Source organism: Manacus candei, unplaced genomic scaffold (genome assembly GCF_025592945.1).
Source record: "Manacus candei isolate 608988 ecotype Guabito, Panama unplaced genomic scaffold, ASM2559294v1 h1tg000028l, whole genome shotgun sequence".
NCBI lineage: Eukaryota > Metazoa > Chordata > Aves > Passeriformes > Pipridae > Manacus > Manacus candei.
The window spans coordinates 6,374,786-6,401,004 of NW_026138076.1; the positions used below are offsets into that span (position 1 = coordinate 6,374,786).

The 26,219-nt window shown below is 35.6% G+C and overlaps 1 protein-coding gene across 6 annotated transcripts in view; it reads right to left on the reverse strand.

Annotated features, from left to right (window-relative positions):
• The window catches only part of PDS5A (PDS5 cohesin associated factor A), an 86,654-nt gene that overhangs the window by 20,618 nt on the left and 39,817 nt on the right, over positions 1-26,219 (reverse strand). For all 6 annotated transcript variants that reach the window (XR_007904894.1, XR_007904893.1, XR_007904892.1 and 3 more), the window contains exons 8-26: positions 25,691-25,831; positions 24,502-24,617; positions 23,606-23,700; positions 22,578-22,723; positions 17,447-17,598; positions 14,053-14,166; positions 13,547-13,628; positions 12,779-12,827; positions 12,519-12,658; positions 10,963-11,078; positions 10,199-10,304; positions 8,585-8,745; positions 7,289-7,412; positions 5,965-6,123; positions 5,650-5,718; positions 4,872-5,008; positions 4,036-4,159; positions 3,566-3,770; positions 2,934-3,048 (exon numbers count right to left, since the gene is read on the reverse strand). Coding sequence is in view for 3 of the 6 variants with exons in the window: in XM_051789915.1 (XP_051645875.1) it covers positions 2,934-3,048; positions 3,566-3,770; positions 4,036-4,159; positions 4,872-5,008; positions 5,650-5,718; positions 5,965-6,123; positions 7,289-7,412; positions 8,585-8,745; positions 10,199-10,304; positions 10,963-11,078; positions 12,519-12,658; positions 12,779-12,827; positions 13,547-13,628; positions 14,053-14,166; positions 17,447-17,598; positions 22,578-22,723; positions 23,606-23,700; positions 24,502-24,617; positions 25,691-25,831 (2,351 nt within the window). In the remaining 3 variants the exon portion in view is untranslated. The remainder of the gene's footprint in view (positions 1-2,933; positions 3,049-3,565; positions 3,771-4,035; positions 4,160-4,871; positions 5,009-5,649; positions 5,719-5,964; positions 6,124-7,288; positions 7,413-8,584; positions 8,746-10,198; positions 10,305-10,962; positions 11,079-12,518; positions 12,659-12,778; positions 12,828-13,546; positions 13,629-14,052; positions 14,167-17,446; positions 17,599-22,577; positions 22,724-23,605; positions 23,701-24,501; positions 24,618-25,690; positions 25,832-26,219) is intronic.

Here is a 26,219-nt window from a genome sequence, read left to right on the forward strand (position 1 = left end):
TCTAGACCTTTAATACACACAATCTTCATCATACTCCTTGGAGTAAACCTGTCACCAAATTAATATCCTTATTATTACATCTGTAAAAACTGCCCAACTAATCAACATTTTCTCTTCCATACATGAACAGAAACAAGAATTCTGGTGCTACCATCATCCAAATGAAATTCTATAATCACTACCTTAGGCACTGTCTGTGTCCCTATCAACCATGTACCATGATCACACTCAAAACAGGCTCCAACAAATCATACTATTGCTAGACAGCTGCCTGCCTCAGATGGTTTAATACTGCAATTCAAACCGAAGAGGAGTCCCAAAAACTGAGCAGGTCAGACTCTTGTTAATTTTCCATATGGGAGGTAAATTCTCCCAGACAAATATAATGAAATTAGCTTTCATCAGGTTTCTTTCTTTAAATCTGTTTTATTTATAGTGAGAATACATTATACTTTGACTAAAAGTTTATTTTAAAAAATTTTCAATTATGATATAAAGCACAACTGGTCCATCCACACTATCATTTGCTATCAAGCTCCACAGCTGCATGTGGCTAAAAGGTCAACAACAGTCACAATATGTTAAAATAATTCTTAGTTGGGAAATACATATGGGTGGTTCTGAGAAATGCAGGCTTTGTCAGTAGCTAATGAAATTCTAAAGCTTTGGAAGAGAGATTATCTTGTAGAAATAGGCTAGAAAAACAGGATGACTGACCATTAGAATTCCCTATCCAAAAAAGCCCAAATCTTCTTAATTGACACAAACTGTAATGAAAGGGATGAAGGTACATTTCTCTCAAAAACTCAGAGGGCTGTGCTCCATCAAAACACTTAAAGAGTTATGCGGTGTTAAAAAAAAAAAAAAAAGACATCTATATTCTGATTTGCATCCAAGAGCTACAAAGATGACAGCAAATCAATCTGTTAGACAGATTTACATCCATCTATTCCCTATTCTCAAGAACCTGAACAGGATGAATACAGAACTGGTAACACAGCACACTTATCCCAGTGTCACCTAAAAATTACTACTGAGAACAAACTATACTCTACCAGTTAACTCATGTCAACTCCAATAGCTTGACTTTCTCACTAAGACAGCAAATGAAATAAATAATTATCAACTCTGAACAAGACCTGTCCAAAACAACAGTAGGATTTTATGTAGAAAAAAATATGCACCTAGAGGAACAGTCACATAAAGTCAAGTCGTTCTTCGTATTCATTTCAGTAATTTTGGAATATGAATTAGGGAGAAAAACACACAGTCTCAAGATTTAAAAAAAAAACCCAAACCCAAACCCACCTCTGTAGGACAAGCTTTAAAAACTTCGTAACAGTAAGTTGCACTGATTATGGTTAAGGAACTTGCTAAGCATGTATTTACTTTACATGACTGTATTTAGGCCATGTAAACCAAGATGAACTAGGGAGATAACTACAAAAGACATTGCCAAGTCTTTTCCAAGTCTGCAAGTATCTCTGTTAACACTTTAGAAGTGAACACTAGGACTCTCAGAACTGTTGAAAGAAAACACTGTATCACATTAAATGGGAAACATTTTTCTCATATATCTCAGGAGACTCTTCAGAGAAGTATTCCTGCCAAAATTCCCATACAGAGTATTTCTTTGTTTGGAGCAGTCCTTTCTGGCTAGTTCAGCCAGTCTGTGACAAACTTAAGGGAGGAAATTTGACAACAAAGGAAAGCTATACAATGAGTGTCCAAAAAAATTCTGTGCACCGAAAAAACACTTCTCAAAGAAAGTATTAACTCTGTGACTGCAAATCAGAACTTGTTCCCATGCATTTTGGATAAAGTACGTGCTACAGGATGCTTTCAGATGTCACCAGGAACACGGAGTCCTGGGACAAAATGTAGACTTGTTGATCAGCTAAAAAGTCTTCACTGACTTCAGGTCTGACCAGGTGTGAATCAAGGAACTCAGAAATCCAAACAAACCAAGTTTTTCATTTAGAGAAAGAATCAGACTTGGACTGCCACAGCTGAAGGTGCAAAAAGAATTTAAGATGTGAAGTGGTCTATTTGTGCCAAAAATGAACTGCTTTTTGGATGATGTATATTGTAATATGTGGTCATACATGCCTTTCTAATACAGCAACAACAGAGTTCAGTTCCACCAAAAATGAAAACAAGAAAAGACCAAAACTCAAAGCTGTGCAGGTGGAGAGAGAAAACATGCTTTAACAATTTTTAAAAGTGTTAAAATGTAGCTATGTTTTAAAGTTAATTACAAGACATAGGGAACACAGAAGTTATAATTAAGATATGAAATATTATTTGAGGCATACAAGAAGGTCTGAAACAGAAACTAGCACAAAACAAGTTTCTGTATGACAGGATTGTGTACCATAATCTCTGCTGAATACATTAAGAAGCACTAACCCTGCACTGCTGATGTACAGTACAAATGAAATGTCAGCAGCAAACTCAGAATGAGTCCTAGTAGGTTTGCATAGGAAGAGGGAAAAAAAATTTTCAGTGAGGCAGGACTCTCACCCAGCATCAGTGGTATTGTGTTTTTAAGTCTTGGAGAAGCTTTCTGTTCTGTAAGTTCCAAAATATTTGAACTGACATTACTTGACATCTTTTAAGTGTGTTGGGAAGTCCTACAGATATTCCTAGGCACAAAACCAAGACTCTAACATAATTGCTTACTTTAAAAAAGCCTAGACAACTCACTAATTTGGTATATTACAGTACAACCTACAGGTTAACATTTAGGCTTTCAGAATATATTGCTAAGCAGTTGTTAAAGCCTTCTTCCCTTGGTTAAAGTGTTCCACATTTCCAAGATTATCAGCAGTATCTTGCAAAACAGTAAAACAAATATTTCCTCTTTCTAATCAGTTTTTTCTAAGCAGAGAAAAATTCTCAGCATAACAGTTCTAGAATCACTTGACACTTACTCTTTGACATCACGAAGCTGATCAACATCCTGAGGTTTTGTGAAATCTGGATCGTGTGCCAGTAAGTGAATCATATATGGTACCACATATTCAGGCAGCAAGGACAGTAATTTTTCTACAGTAACAACAACAACAACAACAAAAAGTTGCCTCTGTATTACACACCAACACACGCATCATAAGAAAAACTTCTTCAAAGTAACACTTTTTCAAACACAGATTGTAAAATTTTGACTTGCATTTTCTTCCCACAAATTTTACTTTTAATGCATCATTAAAAATAAATTAACAAGTTTTGCTACTACAAAACTACTTGGTTTTGCTTCAGGAAGTGAGTTGTAAAGCCTAAAAATATCAGGAAACAAAATTTTATTTTTTGAGCAAAACAACTACAGTTATAACAACACTATATTTTACATGTATAATTCTCAGCAATGTAAAAAGAAGCATCTTATGGTTTATGCTAATACCAAACTAAGTAAATTCAGATTTAAATATGTCTAATATAAAGATGAGGAAACAAACTTATCCAGTGTTTCTTTACAAAAGCCAATTGCTTACGATTTAAAAATTACTCCTTCCAGTTCAGTATTTGACTATTGTATTCTTAACAATTTTACTGAAATACTAACCATTAGCCATAGGATTCTGCTTAATATACTCTCTTCGTATACTGATGTTTTTGAGTAAGCACTGCCTGGCATGTGCTCTTCTCTCCTTCACAGGGTCTTTGGCACACAAAGCAAAGATTGCCATATATTCCAAAGGGAGCAGTAATTTCACAAGTGCCTTATGCAATTTCTGGGCAAATATCTGCCTCACTTGGTAGCACTCATCCTACAAACACAAAACATAAAAGTATAACCATCAAAATCTTAGTCTTAATAAAATAAAAAAAAAGGCATTCAAGGTAAAATTATTAGTAGGCATGTTAAAAATACCAACAGTTACAGCACGACAAATATTTGAAATTAAAACCTGAATAACTTGTGAAAGCTGCAGTGAGGAATAGAATATACTTAGTGTAGCAGCAACAAAAGCTCAGGTGTAAGGACTCTGAACTCAATTAATTAGTCACTTCAATTCAAATGTAGTTACTTACATTAATGACAAGTGCACAGAGCTGGAACTGTTCTGGGGTAATTATTTCATGGTAACAGGGTTCCTGTGCAAGTTTCATTATTGCACTACCAGCAGCTAATCGTAGTCGAGACATATCCGATTTACTATACGAACACAAGAGAGAAAAAACCAAACCACAACTCACCACAACTACCCTCAAATTACCTGCATGTCACAATTTCATCATTTTACAAGATCAATGAGCAAGCAAGGCTTTTCTCTGTCAGGTGAGGTCAGAGTTCTATAGCTTCAGATCAAGGTAAATTAACCCTACCAAACTTGTGAAAGTAAGGTGATCTACTTTCCCACAAAAAACCCCCTGATTTCAGTAAAACAGTGAAATGATAGCAGTTGAGTTTCTTGTTTTCCTATCACCATCTAAATGAAAGCAACAATTTTGCCACATATTCTCCGCCCTTCCTTCACCCTCAAAATGAAGTTGAGGTGCAGTTACCTCTTAGAATGAAGAAGCTCCACCCAAGATCACCAACTCCCAAGCATGTTAAACCTCATCACTCAATTGTTTTCAAAGATACTCCTGCAGGTCTTTTACTCTCTAGAATGTCTTTTACTATCAAGATACCTACAGAGTTCTGAATTGGCTTGTTAGTAAATTACAAGAAAGAAGGAGTATTAAGCATAATTTTATACTGCCATTCCACTCCTAATATTAAAACTCTAACCAGATCTATTTTCTATCATCCCATCAGGCAAAACTGTGCTGACCTTAACATTCCAAAAGCACTCTAAAAGAACCAATACTCTTCGAAATTCTGCAACAAAATTTATGGAAGTCTGAAAGGAGCAAAGTCTGACCTGATTCGCTTCTGTTCTGTCAAGTCTCCTTCACTGACGAGCATAGCTGACAATAACCGGAGTGTGGAATTGGCGGATTTCGACTGGTTGTTTTTCATCCCCAACAACCAGCGCACCAAAAGTTTAATTGCTTGCACCTAACGAACACAAACATATGAACAATCAACTTACTTCCCAAAGTCGATGAGGCACTAAAACCTACTGCTGGCAAACTGAAATTTCCATATACTCCTATTTATTATAGCTGATACATTTTTAAAGGAACAGAATGAAGCAGTAAATATTTACAGAGTGAAGAAGGAAGAGGCAGTCTTTGTGACCTCAGGACATTTCAATTATGGTTCAGTGTCTTTGCACAAGTGCATTTAGAGGATGCAGGATAATTGCTACATGATTAAAAATAAGAGCAACTAGATAAGAATTTCTAGAAATGGCCATAATTAGAGTCACATTCATCAGGGTCTTGATTTATTTCAAATCTGTTTATAAGTCAGTAAAGTCAAATTACCTTTCTTGTATGGAAAACTAAAACTTTGAATCTCCTGATTTTATCAACAATCAGCATAATTAATATCAGTAAGTGAAGACAACAAAATGCATAGTTTCTCTCCGTTCTATAACTGTGTGTACAATCCACAAAACCAATGCATACTAATGAGACTAATACAAAAGTACTCAAAGGGATTTATCCTAATATTCCCCACTGCACAACTTGAAAAAAAAGTAAATCTGTGTATATCACAGATACACACATCATTACTGACAGCAAAACACTCACCTTTGCTAGTACTTCTGGAGAGACTTCTTCATCTGGAGACCACAATTTTCCATTTTTCTCACCTGTTGACTATAGACATTCATGTAAGTTTACGAACTGGTTCAACTCATACAGAAAATGCAGAAGTAAAAATGGAAAAAAGTCACGGACTAGGCTTTCTTACACAAAAATATCTTTTATAACACAATTATCACTGTATTAGCCACTTATAGAATTTTACTTTATTGACTCATTTAACAGAAAAGCTCTTTTCCCCACAGAGTTAGTAACAGGCAAACAGCATAGTAAGCACTTACCAAAAAAAGAAAATCTTACCCTGTCATTCATTAGGAGATCTTTCACAATGAAATTTGCAACAACGGATTTCATTGGAGAAGCAAACTGGTCTGGAGCCAACATAGAAATATGACCCAAAGAGACCAAGGGAGTTATAAGTTGTTCTGGTACATCAGCATTCAAACTTCTACTAAGAGGCTGAGGAAGCAAAAACAACCCCTCAGAAATCAACTTCAGATAAGTAAGCTAGCATGTCTAAAAATCATTTATTTTACTGCTGGAGCGTTGATGAGTTTCATTGTTTTTCCACAAGAATTAATAATGTTAGCAAATCAAAATGGAGAAAGAATACAATTTTCTAATCAACAGAATAACCAAAAATCTCACATGAGTTAAGGGCAAAACAAATGCTGTATTCTCTTCCTGTTTTAATTGTGAAACATATTCAGACCTGAGAGACATGGGAAAAAAACTCTTGACTGAATTCTGTTCAGGAGTTGTGAAAACCTAAATTGGAACTGCCAATGGTAGAAAACAGCACCCAAAAGCTTGGAAATCACCAGGGACGTTTCTTTTAGCCATCAGTATTTCCCTTCCAGGTAACAGTCACCAGGACAATTCCATGCTGCTCTATCACCCCACACCACTGCACTGTACTCTGGTATTAAGGAGGGAACAAGCACTCTCACAGAAGTCTAAGTAGAGATCAAACTCTGAGAGCTTGATTCAAAGCTTTTCACACTTCTGAATTATACGTAGGCTCAAAGACAGCCAAGATTAAGAACCTAAGATATTTTACAAGTTTTAATAACATTATTTAAGAGACTCCAGTGAGAAGTAATAACCTCTCTGCTCTCTATAAGACAACTTTTTGCTTAACAACTTGTCTAAGCAACCAGTAAGTGAGCAGTAAGCTGGTGTCTGAACTTACAGTCAAGTTGTTCTGCACTAACCTCCTCAGTGAGGAAAGGCTGTCTGTATGTGCAAAGACCTTAAAGCACAATGATTTAAAACAGCTGGAAAGCAGAGGATGTTATCTCTTATTTTAGTATCTGCTAAATGTGTCCCCACGGGATTTACTGTGGATCATTCCAACATATTTAGCTTATTCACCCCAAACTTATCCCATGTAGACAAAAAGGAATACCTTATCTATCAGATATCAGAATACTACAAAATCGTGACTTTAAGACAAACATTAGTAACTTGTTACTGTAAAATTAATGACTTATCTTGACTACCATACATTTGTAGGTTTCCTGACCTCATAAACTGTTAATACACAGTAGGAATTAACATTAATTGATGTTAATTCTTAACCAGTTAAGAACAGAAGCAAATCTTAAAACCAAAAAAGACATACCTCAAAGATCTGTGCAAGCTGCACTTCTTTATTTGAAAATATGGCATGTATACAGTGAACAGCTTGTTTTGCCTGATGGGGAGTGCCCCTTTTTGCTTTCTGATGCAAAATCGGAATTAGTGTTCTGTAAACATTAAACAGAATACTTCAAAATGCAATTTGCAATCTACAAATAAATAACTATCTTCACATATACAAATCTATCCTCACTGTCTTAAAAATTAAGCATTCTTTTGAAGTCTGTTCAGGAAAGATCACAATCATAAAGTAAAAAGCAGGACAGAATTGTATTTAGTAATACTTGTTGAACATCTGACTGTGCACACACAAGTAGAAAACAGCCCACAGGAAAAAAAAAAATCACACATGAAAGAGAATAATGATCAAAATAAAGCCATTTAGGAAGCCAAATATAAGGTAGGTGGAACCTGACAGGTTCAGCTAGGGTAAATTCCTGGACTTGTTTTCCAAGCCTGGAAGTGACAGGGCTGAAGAAAACCTATGAAAGCTAGGAATAACCATTAAACAGCAGTGCGTTTACAAGGCTTTTACTATTGTAACTTTGGTCTTTAATTGCAATGTATACCCAAGTAAACAACTGCTTTATTAGGAGCTTTGGAATTTGAATCCCCTGAAATCTATCTGCCGATCAGAGGCCACTGAAGGAAGGAGCAGGGCAGAAGCCACTTCAGAGCCCAGGTCCAGGCTGGTCAGGGGTTCAGTTTCGCTGCCCAGACAGTGCTGGCAGGCAGGCCTGGCCCCTGCCAGGGCATCAGCTCAGACACTAACTGGTGACACTAACTGGTGACTTTGCCATGCAACTCACCCAGCAACTGACACGAAAAAACAAAAGTACCCAGAAAGAGTCTGACACAGAACAACTAAGAAAAAAAATTTCCTAGCTTTCTTGAAAAGCTCTGTAGCAATACAGCATTCAGTACATGGATTATTTAGTACCCAGGATTCACTGACACGTTCTACATAATCTAAATCAGCAACAAGAGGCAAAAGAGCAGCTTGCAGGGTTCAAAGAACCGAAACTCAAACACCTTCCTCAAAACCCACACAAGATCCAAATCCAGACAAAAGATCACCAGACACGTGCTAACAGTATCCTCAAGTAGGAGAACATCTCTTCTCAAATCTGCTAAGATTCCATAAATTGGATTAAGTAAGAACCAAAATAGTAAAGAATTGAGTAAAACCTAGAGTTAAAATAAGTTTCAATGCCTAATCTACAGTTTTCATGCTGTAAATAAATGTGCATTAAAAAACAGAACGCAAAGAATTACTCACGATCTTATCTGTGGCAAGTCTGTTTCTATTTTGTGACCCGTGTTTCTGAAAATCTGTATGGCTGCCTCAGCTACCTTATCATCTTCCATCCTGAGGCACTGTAGCAGAGACTCATAGGTCTCTGCAGAGTGGAACGAGGTAGGATGTGTAAAGGACAGAACCTGTAGATACACAATAAAACAAAGGTATATTTATTCATGGTAAATGAAACATCAGAAAAACAAAATTATGGCTGTTTATGAGCATTACCATCAACATACATAGCTGTTACATGCTCATATGAAATTACTACATTCAATAGCTGCATTTTGGAGAAGGTTATATATAAATTTTCAAATAAATTCATATATGTTTTGTTCTTCAGGTCCTCCCCTCCTCCAAATATTTTATAGGGCACTACATTATTTGAATATATAAACATACTTCTTAAAATGAATACTTATTCAACATATTTGTTTGTATTTCAATCTACTTAAAAATGCTTCTTTTCACTTGATTTCACTGAACTGAAATTTTGTTTTCTCCAGAATCTATAATCCCTGAGCAGAAAAAAAACCTAGAAGGTTAAGATGTCTAAAGCTAACGAAATATAACACAATCTGTTAAACAGGAGAAACACCAAAAGCAAGGAACTAAACATACAGAAAGTCAAGGCAGGATAAGAGATAACAAAAGGTTATCCCAAAGCAGAACCATATTAAGTATAATATAAGATAACATAAGGTAGAGAGAACATAAGGAAGATAACAGAAGGTAACACAAGGTAGAAAGAACAATGAAAAGTTGCATGTATATTGTGAATTCTTTGGATATATCTTAGTTTGGCTTCTTTGATCAGAGTTGCCCACTTGTGTGATTATTAGTGTGTGAAATAACATTCTCCACAACACAGCAACAAAATCTTCAACTTTGGCAGATTTCTTTTCTGAGCTACATTAGCAGACAGACATTACTTCTTTGCATACCTCTGTATTACTATTCCTACCAAGGTTGCCATTACCAAATTTGGTGTGATACAACTCCATAAAACTCCACCTTGTTCATTCACACTTCTGAAATATCACATTTTAATTATGTAACCTTGCCCTCCATTCCTTCCTATATTTTATACTTCGTAGTATATTCAAAATAGTCTCATTAGTGACCATCCAAATCCATCACAGATGTTTGCCAGACATCCTTCTTTCTCCCCCTGCCACTTCACAGCACCACTGAGAACACAAATTCCCTTTTTTCCTCCACATAACTTGGCTCTTGAGCTAATTGCTTGCTTTCCCTTCCAGTACCATACAGGTTCAAAAGAAGATGTCTCTCCCGGTTCACCTGTTTCTTTTCCTCTCACTTTACCTCTGCACCACCTTCTATATGACTTCCCTAAGCAGAAAACAATTTCTGCTTTAACATGCACATTTCAACTCTCAAAACATACTTCTTCCAACAAACCATCTCTTTAATTATTCTTTTTACAAGAGAGAATTAATAACTAAACAGTTTCATACATTAAAAAAGTAAATATCTAAGTAATAACTATTAAAGGCAAGCTAACATTAGCTTGTTAGTCATACCACTTTTGTCCCTTCCATTACAAACTATAGCTGCATTAATGTAGCTTACCTTGAGAAGTTCAAGTCCTGCACGGATAGCAGTATCAGGACTTACACCCTCCTCTTCATCATCAGCTGTCCCCTCTATGGATTTATTCATTAGTTTTACTAGTGCACTGAAATAAGAGATACAAAAAGAAAACAAACTTATGACAATGTTGAAGGTTGGAGATACAAGCAAGATTACTTGGTTTTGACAATAAATAGAGGGAAGGCAATAGAACTTTGGGGCTGGTGTTGATGTTGCTGTTTGGTTTTTGTTATTTTCATTTAAGTTATTCCATTATTCCTTTCCCTTCTGATTTTACTTTCTGCAAATATAATTCTTCAGGGAAAAACAACAACAAAAATCCAACAAAAAAATCCTCACCATGCTGGTGGCATTAGATCAACACATAGCTGCAGTAGCTTCAGAATGTAATTAGGTTGTCAGTGAACTCTCAAAAGAAATCAAAACATTCTCTTACACAATCCCACGAAAGCTAATTAATTCAGATGCTACGTGGAAGACTGTGTTGCAGTTTATTACGTGAACATTCATCGTGAACTCCTATACTTTTAAAATAATTTGCAGACAGCACCAAAAACAGTTGCATCCCCTAGGTTGCTGGAAACTAATACTCTACATAATTTTTTACAAAAAGTACATATTTAGTGCTAGGACAGACGAATCTAAATCCCAAGGAATTCTTTTTTCTTTTTTTTTTTTTCCTGTCATTTCCATCATGTCTATGATCATTCATGAGTCAATCATTCATGGTCTTTCAAACTTACCTAATGGCTTCTGAGTCAATATGTACAGGGGCAATTCTTTCCAAAAGAAATTTGACCATTTCCAGAAAAGGATTTGTTGGCTGCTTAGGATTTGCAAGTTTCCGGGCTATCTCTCTCTATAAGAATGTTAGATACAAACAAGAATTACACTCATTTCATTTCTTAGGCATGTTGAAGAAGCTATATATAGTCACTTCTTTTTGCCACAGAGATTGTCTATATAACCAGTGAAACATATTTTAAGGGGGGCTGTTGTTATCTCCAAATCTTTCTTCTATCATATTAATATTGAAAGCAGACATCTTTTACCAAACTATTTAAATTGGTTTCAAGTTAAGAGTTCTTCAGGGGTTCATAAGGAATTGCAGGCCAGATCCAAAACAGAATCAAGGAAGAGCTAAGTGCAGTACACAAGATGTAAATAACTAGGTTGTCAAGTGTAATCCAGAAAACTATGGGTAACCCTGCAGTATGTATGAGACTTCATAATAATGAAAAAAATTGCACTAAAAGCTACATGACTGCAGATGTGCAGAAGCACTGCACTACCCTGCCTACAACAGATCTCAAATGGTATGTACTTACTTGCCTATGAATGTTCTGGATCCAAAAATCTGTTTTCCCTTCTGAATGTACAAATTTCAAGTGCATTAAGTTCAGCTGCAGACTCAGCTTTTGTTTAGAACAAAAGTCTAAAACATCTCTCAAAGAAATGACTTCTTGACCTTCCTTTTCTTAAAGGGTTAGATGCTGCAGACCTACAAACTCTTTTGCTGTTACGTTCTGTTATGCTCTATTAACTTCAGGGAGAAGGAAGAAGCCTTTCTCTCGAAATTGCAACACTGCATTTGCAAAGTACAAAATTTACTAGTCTAGAAGGAAACACACTCTCTACATCAAGTGTTTAGGACGTAATTCTGAAGGTCATCCTGCTCCCTTCCCCACACAATTTCCAAGCCATTAGACAAAACCCAATAAGCCTATGCTTGTTTATAGATGATCTTTGTGATTTCTGTCAATGAAATTGCTTACTTTACTTTGGGATCATACAAAAAAAAAATTAATCTGCGATTGTTGGCAGAATCTGGAAAAGTCCAATTTAATATTAAGATGTGTATTTTCATCAAAGTTAAATAAGATGACAAAGATTTATCTCAAAACAGTGTTCTAGGATGAAAAAATAATTAATAATATGTGAAGGGTGTAATATTTGACTTGCTGGTACTCAGAAGTTGCATCAGTGTGAGAAGACAGGAACCCTACCACAAAAGAGACACTTGAAATAAAATATTTTAATGAAATAAATTAATCTTTTAGACTTTATGCTTGCTGCTCACAATCCCAGGAAGGATTAAAGCTAACATTTTCTTAGGAAGCAAGATGATGATCATAAACTATCTTTTCCATAATCACTATCTGTTAACTAAAAAGGCATTTTATAAAAATTGGAACTATAATAAAACCATGTCTAGGTAGCAAAAGAGACCATTACTTCCAAATAACTTTTTTAAGCACAGATACTTAAGGCATAAAAGTTTGCTTGTCCATTTCCTTACCACACAGACATCTGCCTGTTTGCAAGAACATGTAGGGCTAATTAACAGTTCAAGCTGGGACCGAAGTTTCTCATCATCACCCAAAACCTGATTGAATTTCTTCACAAAATCTTGTGCTTTTCCAGGATCTGGAAGGTTTTCTGTATGATTAAAAACAATTTAAGATAAGATAAATTTGCCACTTTAGCATGCCAAGATTCACAGAAATACAGTTTCCAGGAATGCTGTAGTAATAGTTTATAGAAGTTATTAACACTTACTTGCTATGGTCATCAGCTTTCCAAACATGGCAGCACTGTTTGCTTCTGACTGAGGACAACAGCAAAAATAAACAAACAAATCAGCAATATCTCCTTTATAAAATACATCTTTAAGCTGATCTGTTAGTTGTTCTGCAGCATTATTGAATCTTATGGTTTATGCTTTTCTTTTAAGAATAGACACTAGAATAGTGCAACACTATAATTAGCAGGAAAATCATCTTGCAATATCAAAGAACTGCAAAAATTCACTAATTCACAGAACAGATAAAAGAAAGAGACCCCAAGACCCCCAAAGAAACAATTCCCCCAAGCCCACTCACACACCAAAACCCCAAAGCAATGCCCTTCTATTCAAAGTTGCTACTAGTCCGAAGATATGTTTGTAAGTAAAATTCCAGTAGAAATACTTAAAAACTTGTGTTTTCTAACCAACAAGGAATCATTGCTTTGTGTTACAACATATTCCATTCTCAATATACACTAGAACATGAGAAAGAAAAAAGTTCTGTCAAAAGCGAATAAACTTATAAAAACTTCTTCCAAAATTACCGAGCAATACTATCAAAGAATGATCAACGTAAGGAGGTCATATCCATTGAAGAATTACTACAAGCAACTTTACCTAATGAAAACAGAACATTGTCTACATATGGAAAGCAGCAGAATAATGAAGTCACACTGAACAAATAATAGAATATTAAAACTCCCCAGTAAATTAGTCTAATGGGTCCACTGGATAAAGTGTAAGTATTTTCAGAACCGTACAGTGGGCTGCTTATGCAAGTCCAGCAGTTCTCGTACGTGACTCCTCAGCATGTTCTGGCACTTCCACATCTCATTCAGTGCTCTGCAAAAACACAAAACCAGAAAAGTAAAGCTTACCAAGATATTCTGGTTATTCATTTATCCTACAAGTGCAACACCTGCCAGCTACAGTGAAAACCTAACAACTATTAAAAATAACTTTGCATAACAAGGCTGAACTCATTTTTAATTTTTACAGACCATCATCTCTCTCTTATTCTTTTTTGGAACAATTTCATATACCCAGGATGGTCATAGTATCTCTTACAACCACCCAAATAAAAAACAGGCCACTATCAACCAGAATTCAGTTACAGATATCTTCATCATGGTCCCCAGTATAGAGCAAATCTAGAAGTCATTTTATTTAAATATTTTTATTTAAATCCTGATAATACAAGTAAGATGACACAGATGTTAGAAAAGCCTGAGAAAGCAAGTATTTGCTGAATACAAACTATACTCACTTGACAGCATTTGGATCCAAGCTAGCATACAAATAGTACAAGCACTTCATTCGCTCTTCCGTTTCCAAATTGTGTGGAACAAGATACTGAGCAAAGATTTTCTCTACCAGTAATCTGCAGGTAAAGAAGAAAAAAACTGTACATATCCAGAAGCAGTGATACCTTTCAGACAAGCTGAAAAGGCAAGAAATAGTGGAAGTCATTGAAACCAGAATTTTCAACAAGGAAAGAAGACAAAAAGGTAGTGGCCTTTATCTCAACTATAAAGATCCCTTCCACTGCTGACAGAAAGATTAGCAAGAACTGCTTCTTAAGAGCTTTTCCATGTTCTTTCACTTTCACCTTTAAGAGGGTGTAATTGCTTTATCTGTCACCATCCAGCCTATCCTTTTTCTTGAGGATCAGAGAATCTCCCTTTGTTCACTCTCATATATAAGGAAGGAATACAGACAGTAAAAAGCTCAAATAAAGGAGAAAGAATACAGGAATGTAACTCAAAGGGGAGGAAAAGTAAAAATCTGAAGTATCTTCAAGGGAACAGTTAAGACAGAACTGTAGTACTTGAGAAACTACTTGTTATTCTAATACACAAGGTAAAAATCAGCATTAAAACAGTGGAGATGAAGGAACACTAAAACATATACAACTAAAGGAGCAAAAGGAAAACTAAGTGAGAACAAACCAAACCAGCAAAACCATTCTCCAATTATCTTTTTAAAAAAATACATATTTAAAGTTTTACATAAAATATCAACCTTGAACAACAAAATATAGCCCCGTCAAATGAAAGAAAATTCAGCCATTAATTTAATTCATAGCAACGAGAGTTGTGCACAACGTTCAGCTATACAATTTGCTGTTTATGGACAAAAATTGTGTGTGTTTGAATTTTAAAACTTTTTCCATTATGTATAGTACAGTAGTACACATTAGTACTAGTAAGTACTCTGGAAGTGCCTTGAACAAAGACCATAAGAAGGTAGCACAGATCAAACACACCTCATTTCTGTTCAAAGAAAATTCCAAAACACATGATGGCAAGGCAGAGGAATAAAGGATGATCATGAATATGGATACCATTATCTCAAGGCACCTCATTAGTATTATAGAAAACTTGGCTTTCCCTCTTTAAATGTACATTTTACTACTGATGACTCCAAGAACTAAATTGTTTGGGGAACAAGATCTTCAGATCTCAGGGGATTCCACCTGTTTAACACTAGGATACTGGAGGCATCAGAATTCTTCCCAATTTATGAACATGGTTCTAGTCCATGTATCTGTAGAAACATGTTCCAGAAAAGCTGTCAATACAAATGGAGAGACTGTATCATCCTGTCCCTGGTTCCTGTTGGTTAGGGTCAAGATTTACAAGTCAGGAATAACTCCCAAGACACACTTTTCCCCTGTGAGGAAAGTTGCTGGCAAGCACATCAAGAGTGGGTAACAGGGCACTGTTTCAGATGAGGTTATTTTACTCCATTCCCTATGCATTTATTGTAAAACAAAGCAGCTCAGAGCACAGGTGATAAACAGCTCCATGGTTAGAAGTTCTCACTCTTGAGTAGACATGTATGTCAATACTCAAGCAACAACAAAAACATTATCAAGTGACTGAGTTAGCAACATGGAGAAAATTTGTTCAATTCCACTTCATGTCTGAACTCTGTGTGATACTAAGCTACTGTCTTTTGAAAGACCTAGTGTTATCCCATGCACCCAGTGGAACATACTCCAAGGCTCAGAGAGCTGTTACTGCTACTTTTTATCCTCTTCCCTCATTATGGACAGAAAATAGGCCAGAGTTGGATAATTTTGACCTGTTCTTACATGTTTAAAGAGTTGAACAGACTGTCTTAAAATATCACAGCATTTCTACAGCTCCTTAGGTGCTAAAACTTTATAATTCTGACAATATTAACACTGCAATGCATTTGTTTTTCCACTGGGACTGGGAAACCAATCCAATGACGTGACAGAGCTAGAACTTAAATGTCAGCCTTAAAAACCAGTAAAATTTCAATTAAAAATTCAGGGTACTAAACTGAACTATAGGAACATTGAAAATCAAGCCACCAATCTCTCAGTGTGGATACTCAGAAAAAAACCAGCATACAATCCATGCCTACTCATGAAAAGACTAGTTTCAATAGCTTAATCAGACTTTCAGAAGAAATCATGTCAGAGAAAGAAACTCAGCTTTGGTGAGACACTGTTTCCTTGAAATTCCTTGCCTTATTTCCATCAGTGTTCTGCATTTTCTGTGAACAGGAATACAGAAAACATCTGCCCTATTCACTATACAATTCAATTCATTCTTTTCTTGCTCTCAAACCTGCATAGTGACAGTGAGACACTAGAAAAAACACAAACCTCTCACTGCAAATTAAAGTGTATTTTTATGCACATACACATGCTAAATTAGCTTTGTATAAACTATGTGAAGATTTCCTAATTTTTCATTATTTGATACTTCTATCTCAGCAGACTATCACTGTAATTTCTGTGTGTGCAATCTAATAATCTTTAAAAAAAAAAAAAGTGGCAACTAATCAAAGATATAATTCTGGCCCAGTTATGATCAGCCAGAAGAACAAAGCAAGAGCCTTCACCACTGCAGTGGTTAAAAATTCACTATCATAACTGGTTACTGACAGAGGCTATTAGCCCATTCAGACTAGTCACCAAGATAACAAGACATACTGAGGTAGCAGACTGTATAAGCAAGGTCCTAAGAAACTCTATAAGGAATTTTCCAGACTGCCACATTAAAAATCTAGGTTGAAATTCTACCTTCATGCGATCTCACTGTGTGGCTCTCCTCATGACACACAATTAATAGTGAGAGTTGAAAACTATCTTCCGAAACCTTGGGCAAAATACCTTTTCCAACACCAAAATGGTACTTCAGAAGTTAAAGGGACTGATGACAAAACAAGGAAGACAAGCTAAGAGTGGAAGCACCCCGATATTTCTTCAGCTTTTGTTCTATCTAAAGGTCCATTTTCTACACAGCATACCAAAAGGAGAGGTCTGTGCATGTACTCTGGTGTGTACATGCAAGACACTCACAGATCATGGATTTTAACATGCTGGCCTCTGGAAAGCAGTAAGGCAAACAACAACTGGACAGAGTAAACACCAAATTTGACAATTTTTTTCTACGCAGTAGTTAGTTAATAAAAATCTACTACTGTCACAGATCTAGTTCCATCAGTAAATAAAATGAATCCATGAACAGATAATGCAAGTACATATGTTAATGATCATTAATTAAATACATCATACATAAACCCACACATACAGAACATAACAGCTTTTATAGGATAAGCACATTTTTAGAATATTTCTTATCACTATACACTTAAAAGTAGGAAGGCTTAGGTTGACTCACTTGTCATCAATGCTATTTTGATAATATATGTGCAAAAGTTTATCCTTTATCCAGCTCACTTTCTCTGCAGCATCTTTTCCAGCCTCGGCATGAAGACAATACTTCTTGTATAGCTGGGCAAGACCCATCATAGCTTCTTTTCTTACTCGCCACTTGAGGGGGAAGAAATGAAAAGGAGGAGGGAAAGTGATTTTGGTAAATAAATATTAAACATACACAAAATACAGTAAAGATATAGAAGTATGAAAGACAGAACAGTCACTTTCTGGTCTCCTATATTTAGCCACTTCAAAAGCTAAAGAGGGCAGATTAGAGCCCCTAAATGAGACATTGCAAAGCCTCCATAATGGGTTTGTTCCCTGTACTATGCAGATTCAGTATTGTCAGTACAGAGGAATCCACTACTCCTCTGTGCTGAGCAAAGAAAATCTGGGGGCTAGGCAGCATAAAAAAGTTAAGTACAGCTTAACGTTTATGCCTGAATAAGTGTCTTCCTGAGCCAGGATTTGGAAGGCTTATCTATTCAGACAGGCACCAGTCTGAGGTGGTAGACTTCTTTCTCCCCATTGCTTCACACTGTCTTATAGCACCTTTGTCTAGACATGGGTGATCTAGAACTTAGGCCTATCTAAACCTGATATGGCTTAAACTCTTAGGCCACTTTCCAGGACAGTGGGAGAGGCCCATTTTGCTGAAGTCTCAAAGCAATTGCTCTAAAACTCCAGGAATTCAGAGGAAGGGTGGGAAAAAAAAAAAAAAGTACAACGGCCACAGGAGGAGTTTGTGGGTTCTCATCATCCTTGCTTTGGTGGTCACTACTTTATCCCCTCAAATAAATAGGAAATATCCCATTATTAAACAATTTAACAGACAAGATCCCTAAGCTCTCTGATGCTGACTTGTGAAGGGAATCATACCAAAACAGACTGAGGACTAATTTAGACAGAATAGTGTCTCACACTGAATGATTTACAAAGAAAGCCTCAGAAGAAACTTGTTTTCCCACACCATTTAAAAGAAATGCATGAAATTCATTCAAACCAAGAGACCATTTCTTTCAGAACACACTAGGTACCACTTTTGGCCTTGAACTCCAAGGACTAACAACGCTCAGATCATTTCACCCTATGAAGCATAAACGTAGATACTGTTATTCATACTATGCGTAACTTCCTCAATCTTATTAAAATAAGGGCCTGTCTCAGTAACACTGAGATACTGTACATTTAATTTCTTCACAGTTTTACCGAGTGACTTCCCTTTCACGAAGGGCAATGAAGAAAATATGGCTTATGTCACCATAAGAGCCTTAGACACCACTAACTGTTGGAGTAAGCTGTGCCAAAAAGATGGAAAAAATAAACTTGTATTTTCACAGAACCATACAATATGCTGAGTTGGAAGAGACCCACAACGATCATCAAGTCCAACTCTTAGCCCTGCACAGGATCATCCCCAAGAGTCACACCATGTGCCTGAGGGTATTGCCCAAACACTTCTTGAACTCTGTCAGGCTTGGTGCTGTGACCACTTTCGTGGGGAGCCTGTTCCAGTGCCCAATCACTCTCTGGGGGAAGAACCTTTTTCTTATATCCAACCTAAACCTCCCCTGACACAACTTCAGGCCATTCCCTTGGGTCCTGTCACTGGTCACCATAGAGAAGAGATCAGTGCCTGCCCCTCCTCTTCCCCTCACAAGGGAGTTGTAACTGCAATGAGGTCTCCCCTCAGTCTCCTTCCTCTTTTCCAGGCTGAACAGACCCAGTGACTTCAGATGCTCCTCATACGGCTTCCCCTCAAGGCTCTTCGCCATCTTCATTGCCCTCCTTTGGACACTCTCTAATAGCTGAATACTTTTCTTATATTGTGGTGCCCAAAACTGCACACAATATCAAGGTGAGGCTGCCACAGGGCAGAGCAGAACAATGCCCTCCCTTGACCAGCTGGTGACGCTTTGCCTGATGTCCCCCCGGACATGGCTGGTATATTTAAATGTTAAAACAAGTAACAGGTCAAGACAGTACCGACTTTGCCAGTATACAGTCTAATACTTAGTTTTCACAAAACCACCCAATTTTAGCTATAAACAGATGTTGCTGTTTAACTTCTCTGCAGGAATCTGTTCAAACCCATTGTGATCTAAAGTGTATTTAAAAAAAATAAAGGTCCGAAGGAGGAACATTTTCAGAAAAGTATTAATATTTTTCTGCATTCAGATGTACCCTTCCAATGCAATTGATAGCTTCATCAAATACCCTGTATGACACAGGAAGAATGGTAAAACTATTGTCAGAAGACAACAAAAAAGGATTGCAAGAAATGATTCTGGCAAATTCAAGCCTAAAATGAAAGCAGAGTACTTAACAAGGGGTTAATAAGGAAAGGTCAATATTTACAAAGACATGTTATATTGTTAAGGTCTATTTCAAATGCTAAGTGTTTTCTGTAGTCATTTCTAGTTAGTGCTCAATTTTAATCTCTCCTCAGGTTATATTTTCATTAAAGCTCTCTCCAGAGATTTTTATAAGAGAAACATCATGTACAGATGAAGTTATTCTTCACTGAGGACTGCCTAAAAAAGCACCTAACCTTGAAATGCAACGTATCATCAAACCTATGACCGGTGTGAAATGACTTTGCCAAACATATTAGGAACATTAAGTACCAGTACACCGGATTTAAAGCTCTGTGAACTGAAAAGCCCTAGCTCTGTGGAAATTAGTACCATAGCTGCACAACTGACAGCCTCTTACTGATGGTAACCTGGTATAGGAGAACAGAGACACTATGTAGAAGACACATTAACAATCATCCCATTCTCACTAGATGGAAGTCCCAGTGGGAAGTGGTGGTTACACTAAAAGCTTTTGTATCTCATAAACGACTTTTTGGACATGTTTGTTTAGTGGCTGAAAAAGAAGGAAGGTGATCTTAATCACTACTGAGAAACATGCAAAGTCAAGCTGCAGGTACAACTAATTGAAGAGTGGCTTTATAATAGTGAACATACTCAAAATCAGTATTTCTCTGTGCAAAAAAAATACTCTTTTCTCAAAATCCATTACAGTAACATTCCCATTTAAAAAGGGGAATAAACAAAAAAAAGAAGTAAAGTAACCAGCTAGAATGACAGAGGTTATAGAAAGGATAACCCCTATCACAAATGAACAATAGGGACAAAAAAAAAAGGAATCAATGTGGCTACACAGCTCAGAGAAGTCTGCTATTAAACATAACCCCCCAAAGACCATGGAGCCACATCTGAAAAAGTGTAAACAGGAAAGAGCATAAACTCTGTCAAGTTGAAAGTAAATCCTTGATTAAGTATGGGCAAAAGTTTCAAAACCAAATTATGAAAAGCATACTGAATAACATCTTCACCAAAGCCTCTAGAAGCAGGAAGACTTCCAGACAGACCCTTTTTGTAGGACTGAAAGACAAACAAGATTTATTCCAGGAGAGAGGTCTGAAGAGGTTTCTTAAACTGTCATTAGGAGACATTTAAAAAAAATTAATAAAATGAGTAGTAACAAAATCTTTAAGACCAGGTGGCATCCCATCCATGACTTTTACAGGAATTCAGAAATGATATAGCAAATGCTAATTATTCTCTTATTGCTATCTATCAATGAACAGATTGAAGACAGCAAATGTGAAAGAATCCGAAGGGTTCCAAGAGGAACAATGTACCACTCATAAGAACATCTTATTTTGAATGGGCAAACAGGTTGAAACAAAACAGTAACAACAACAAAGAGCTGACACGACTGAAAAATGAGTTATGGAAATGAGTCATTGCACTTTACAGAATGGGAAGTTTTGTCTAAGAAAAAATAACTTTTAGCAGACCCAAAAGCACATCAGTAGAATGCATTAGGATCCTAAAAAAACTTCCAATAAAGTCTCACACCACAGGATCTTAAAATAAAAATCCTGTTGTGAATTAATTTTTAAGTAAACATAGGGGACAATAGGTGGAAATAAATGACTGATTTTTACAATGAAGGGAACAAAGGGAACATACAGAAGAAGTCAGAAAGAAATCTCTAATACTAAACATAAAGAAAAATTAGAAAATGAACTGAACTGAGGGTATAAAATTTACTGAGGTAGTCAGATCTAACATTTTAATGAAGAATTGCAGAAATATGTCACACAACTGAATTGTTACAACGTGAAACGGAAGAACTTCAGGTTAAGGCCAAGTTTTCCCACCAGCATTAACTCTGCATGTACAGTATTAGGCAATATATCATCTAAAATTATTCAAGAAAGACACTGTAGTCAAAACTGTCAGCTCAGTGCTCAGAAACAGCGTAAGAGACCAAATGTTTCACAACCAGGAAAAAGAGTTATCACAAAATCTGTACACAACATGGTGCACATCGTGAATGCCATTGCCAAGTCTGGTCACCTTAGTTACAACAGGATATAGAACATCCAGACAAGAATGATCTGAAGAATGCAATAATAATTTGTGTGGAAGTTAATCAGGTGATTCTTTAAACTGGAGGGCAAATAACTGGAAAAGATATGCTATACATATTTATTAATCATAAGTGGGTCAAAGAATATCCATTATTTTACATAATGCAAGAACTATGAGATATCCAGTGAAATTATCAGGCAAGGTTAAAAACAAACAAGTGAAGTTATTTTTTCCAAATGTGCATTAAACGTGAATTTGTGTGATTATGAAGTACAAGTAAGTTCAAGAAAGAACTCGATTAATAGATGGAATGAAGTTCCATTGAAAGCTGTGATGTACGTTATCAAGCAGATTTAAGAAATCATTAAATCACAAATTGCTGGAAGCCAAAACTGACCACTGTGAGAATTATAAAGAGTTATAGGTCCCTTTGGCCTTAACATGCATGACAATTCTTATTCTTACAATATGATTGTCTTTCTCACAAGTCAATGACCCTATTTGATTGATAACTGTGTTGATTGATGCCACCATATTATGAAATCACAACAATAAGATCTTCTTGCAAAATTATTTTTCCCCAGCAGCATTCTTCTTAATAGTCAATTCATCTCTGATTCTGTGGCTTTGGTTTTTTGGTTTTACTTTTACCAAGGTATACTAGAAGCAGAGAATTTCTGAAAATACAACATTAACACTTACCCGTTTGTCTAGCGTTCTTTCCCTTACAAAGCCAAGGAGCTGGTCATTGACTAAAGAAAGATCTCTCTTGCCTGCAGTAATAATTGTAACAATAACATCATGTCGAATGGCTTCTTCTGGGTCATGTGATCTAACCTTCAAATATTCTGTTACGATCAGAAACAATGAAAAGCTTGGCTTATTTATGGAGGTGTGACATATTCTGATTTATTAATAACATTAAAACAATTATATGTCAGTCACGTATCACAACCATGTAATCTATTAAATTTATAGCTACCCACAGGAAGTATCTGTTCCAATGTTTTCTATGTTAAATATAAAACAATTAGATAACTGTAAATATCAAAAGAATACAAAAGTGAATAGCTTTTATGATAACCTCATTTGCAACAAGCAAATGAAAGTGAAAAAAAAGCTGATTAGAATATATTGAAAATGAAGGGGGGGGAGGGAATGAGAAGAAATAAGATGAGAAGAAACTCTCATTCCCAAAGAGCTAAAGTTAAATAATAAATGAAAAATACCAACAATTGCTGTAGGATAGCTTGCATCAAAAAAAGAACAGTTTTTCAGTGAAGCCTGAAAATCTGCTCATACTTAAAATAATGCTGTAGTGAAGGAAGACACTTCATTGTTTAGATCAGCAAAACAGCATTTTCTGAACTCAGTGGGAGAGTACTGGGGAACACAGTGACTGTTCTTGAAAATAAGTCAAGATGTTGCATCAATATTTGCTTTGACTTGCCAAAAGTTTCTTTAGAACTTCAAATTACTTTAAAATTCATTCTGCAATGGATAGCTTCTTAAACACACACACATAAAGTCCATATAAAGTCACACTCTCCTCTCTTACTATAACTAGCACTTGTCTTCAGCAGAAATCAATTACTCAGTGTTAGCTCTTCAATCCAGCATCAAGCATCAGACTTGATACATTTTAGAACCACGCTTTTATGTACAAAAATAATTATACACTTCCTTGCTCATTTCGTAAATTATTCTAAACCCCTGCATGAGCATCTCACCAGTGAGGTCTTTTGCTAAGTCTGGATGGTTCATTAAACAATGACTGGCGAATTTCACACTCTCTAATCTCACAGGGACATGGATATCATTGAACCTAGAGGGATAGAAGATGATGAATGTTAATTTTTAATTAGCCTTTCAAATCATGATTATTCTCTATGTAGTAACATGCGTTGATAGTATGTTCTGTTAACTATTAGAATACTTCTATGTGACAAAATAATAGAATATAAAGGTTCTGAATTTATCTCCATAATACAAATGTTCCTCCATAATAGAAATTTTTGTTATTTCTTGTGAAATTAATTCAGGACTAAAGTTAAAGCATGAATATGCTGTATGTGGAGGCAACGTTGAACTAACAGATTTTTGTCCACTGACTTTTGAACACAATTCTCGATACACAGTCAATATTGTGTGTGCATATATACACACACAGGTAAAATTATAAAAATGTAAACTGTCATGTAATATGTACCATTTGAAAGCATTCACTTTTTTAAAAATTATAAACTTCTATATTTACGGAAAAGGAAGTCTCTCTTCACTCAAAAAGGTAAATGCCAAACAAAAGAGATACAGTTGCAGATACAGCTGAACAGTATGAAATTTCAGACAATGCTGGCATAGCTATTGTGTAATTCTGCCGTGTGTGTAATGTACTGTCTATCTAACCTATATGCTTGTAGCTGACAGCAAAATAGCAGCAGTTCTTCAGGCTTCTTCATTCCAAAATGTAACTGTGTGCAATTCTCTGTTTTCAAGATTTAACAAAATAACTTGTTCAAATACAAACAGTTATATCCTCTAAAAAAAACCAATGACAAATGCAATACTAAAAGAAAATTCAGAACAAAAAGAATAGAAATTTAGAATTCTATCCCGTTTCTCTCACCGCCCAAGAAAGCACTGCCAAAGAGGTCGATTTTGCGTGGCCAGATCAGAATCTTTGGAGCCAAAGAGTTTAGCCAACAGTCGAACAACAGCCAAACGCTCTTCTCCATCATTGCTCTAAAAATCAAAACATGAAAAAGAAACTGTAGATCATTATCCATAATATTTTAATAATAGTTTCTGGCTTCCTTTTCTTTCTGTTCTTGTAACAGTTAGATTAAAAACTGAGCTTGAAGTAATTTCTGATAATCCTCAATCTCTCTAATTAGAATACTAGATTAATATGAGTGAAAATATACAAATACCTATTAAGTTAACATATTACAGACACTGAATATGTGGCTGTGCTTTGAAAATTCCTTCTCTTTTGGGAATAAAAACCCATACACAGTAGTCTGAATAACATATCTTTGGTAATTTCAACAATTCATGACATTTTTGTTGTAAAACATTCTTTAAGAATGTTTCCATGTGCGTGGAAAAGACACCAATTAAGATGTTATAAACAGATCTGCAATAATAAGAGATATGTCATTTCATCAAACACCTATTTCTTGGTTACTTTTGTTTGTTGCTACCATAGCCTACACATACATGCACACATACAAAATTACTTCTCTCATTCACTTACAATTTTATGAAAGACAAACAGCTTTATAATTAAAAGTCCCACAAATTTCCAAATCAGGATAAATTAACTATTTTCAAGGATTCAAAAGAAGTCAGCTGACTTACTAGCCGATTATGACAAATCTCAGAAAATATTAGGAAATAATTCCGCTATTACTAAAAAATTTCATAAAACAAAGTTCTGCAAATCAATACTGAAGCTGACAGATTGGCATTCCACAACATAAGCCAACTACAGCCTAATTACTTCATAAATTTCAGGTGAATTTGAAAGATTGAGTACATAGAACTTTTGCATTAGACTCTATTATCATTATAATGAGTATATATTTTGTGTGCATAATATGTTTCAAGCAAAAAAAAAGCATATAATTATATATGTATGTATAAATATATATAAATTGCCAGTATCCTTTCTTCAATATTACATTTATCTTTCAAGTAAAGCAATAAATATAAACTTTTTATCCCTCCAGCAGAACACTTATTAAATCTGCATCTCTGCACTCTTAATATCCCCAGAAATTTTACTGCTTGTCAAAAGCTACATTGTAACCTACCTTCAGCTTGAATTCAAGCTGTGGCATGACAGACAGCAGTAAGTGAGGATCTATGGCAAAAAGCTCTTGTATCAAGTCAAACACATGTTCTGATAAGTCACTTACTGAAGACTTCCCCAGTACCAGAACCTGATTAAAAAACTAGAATACAAACATTATTATTTGGCAGATTGTCCCTCATTAAAGCAATAACTATTTTTTAAAGTTATTTTAACATAGTGTCATTAATATTTTTATAGTAATGGAAGATACTCAATGCACAATGTCTTCATTAAATCAAAGCATTTCACCCTTAACAATTTAGGCTCAGGCAAATTACAAACATCCTTCTCAGTTCAGTTCTAATACTTCAGTCAAGACAGTTTAATTCATGATAATTTGATAATTTAAAAATATCAATAACCATCTCCCAAGTAAAATAAATAGGTAATAAAAGAATTAATTTAAAATGCATATTCATCCAGTAGACATTTAGAAAAAAAATTAGTATCTTATTTTTAATTTTCTTGTAATTTAAAACCAATCCAAT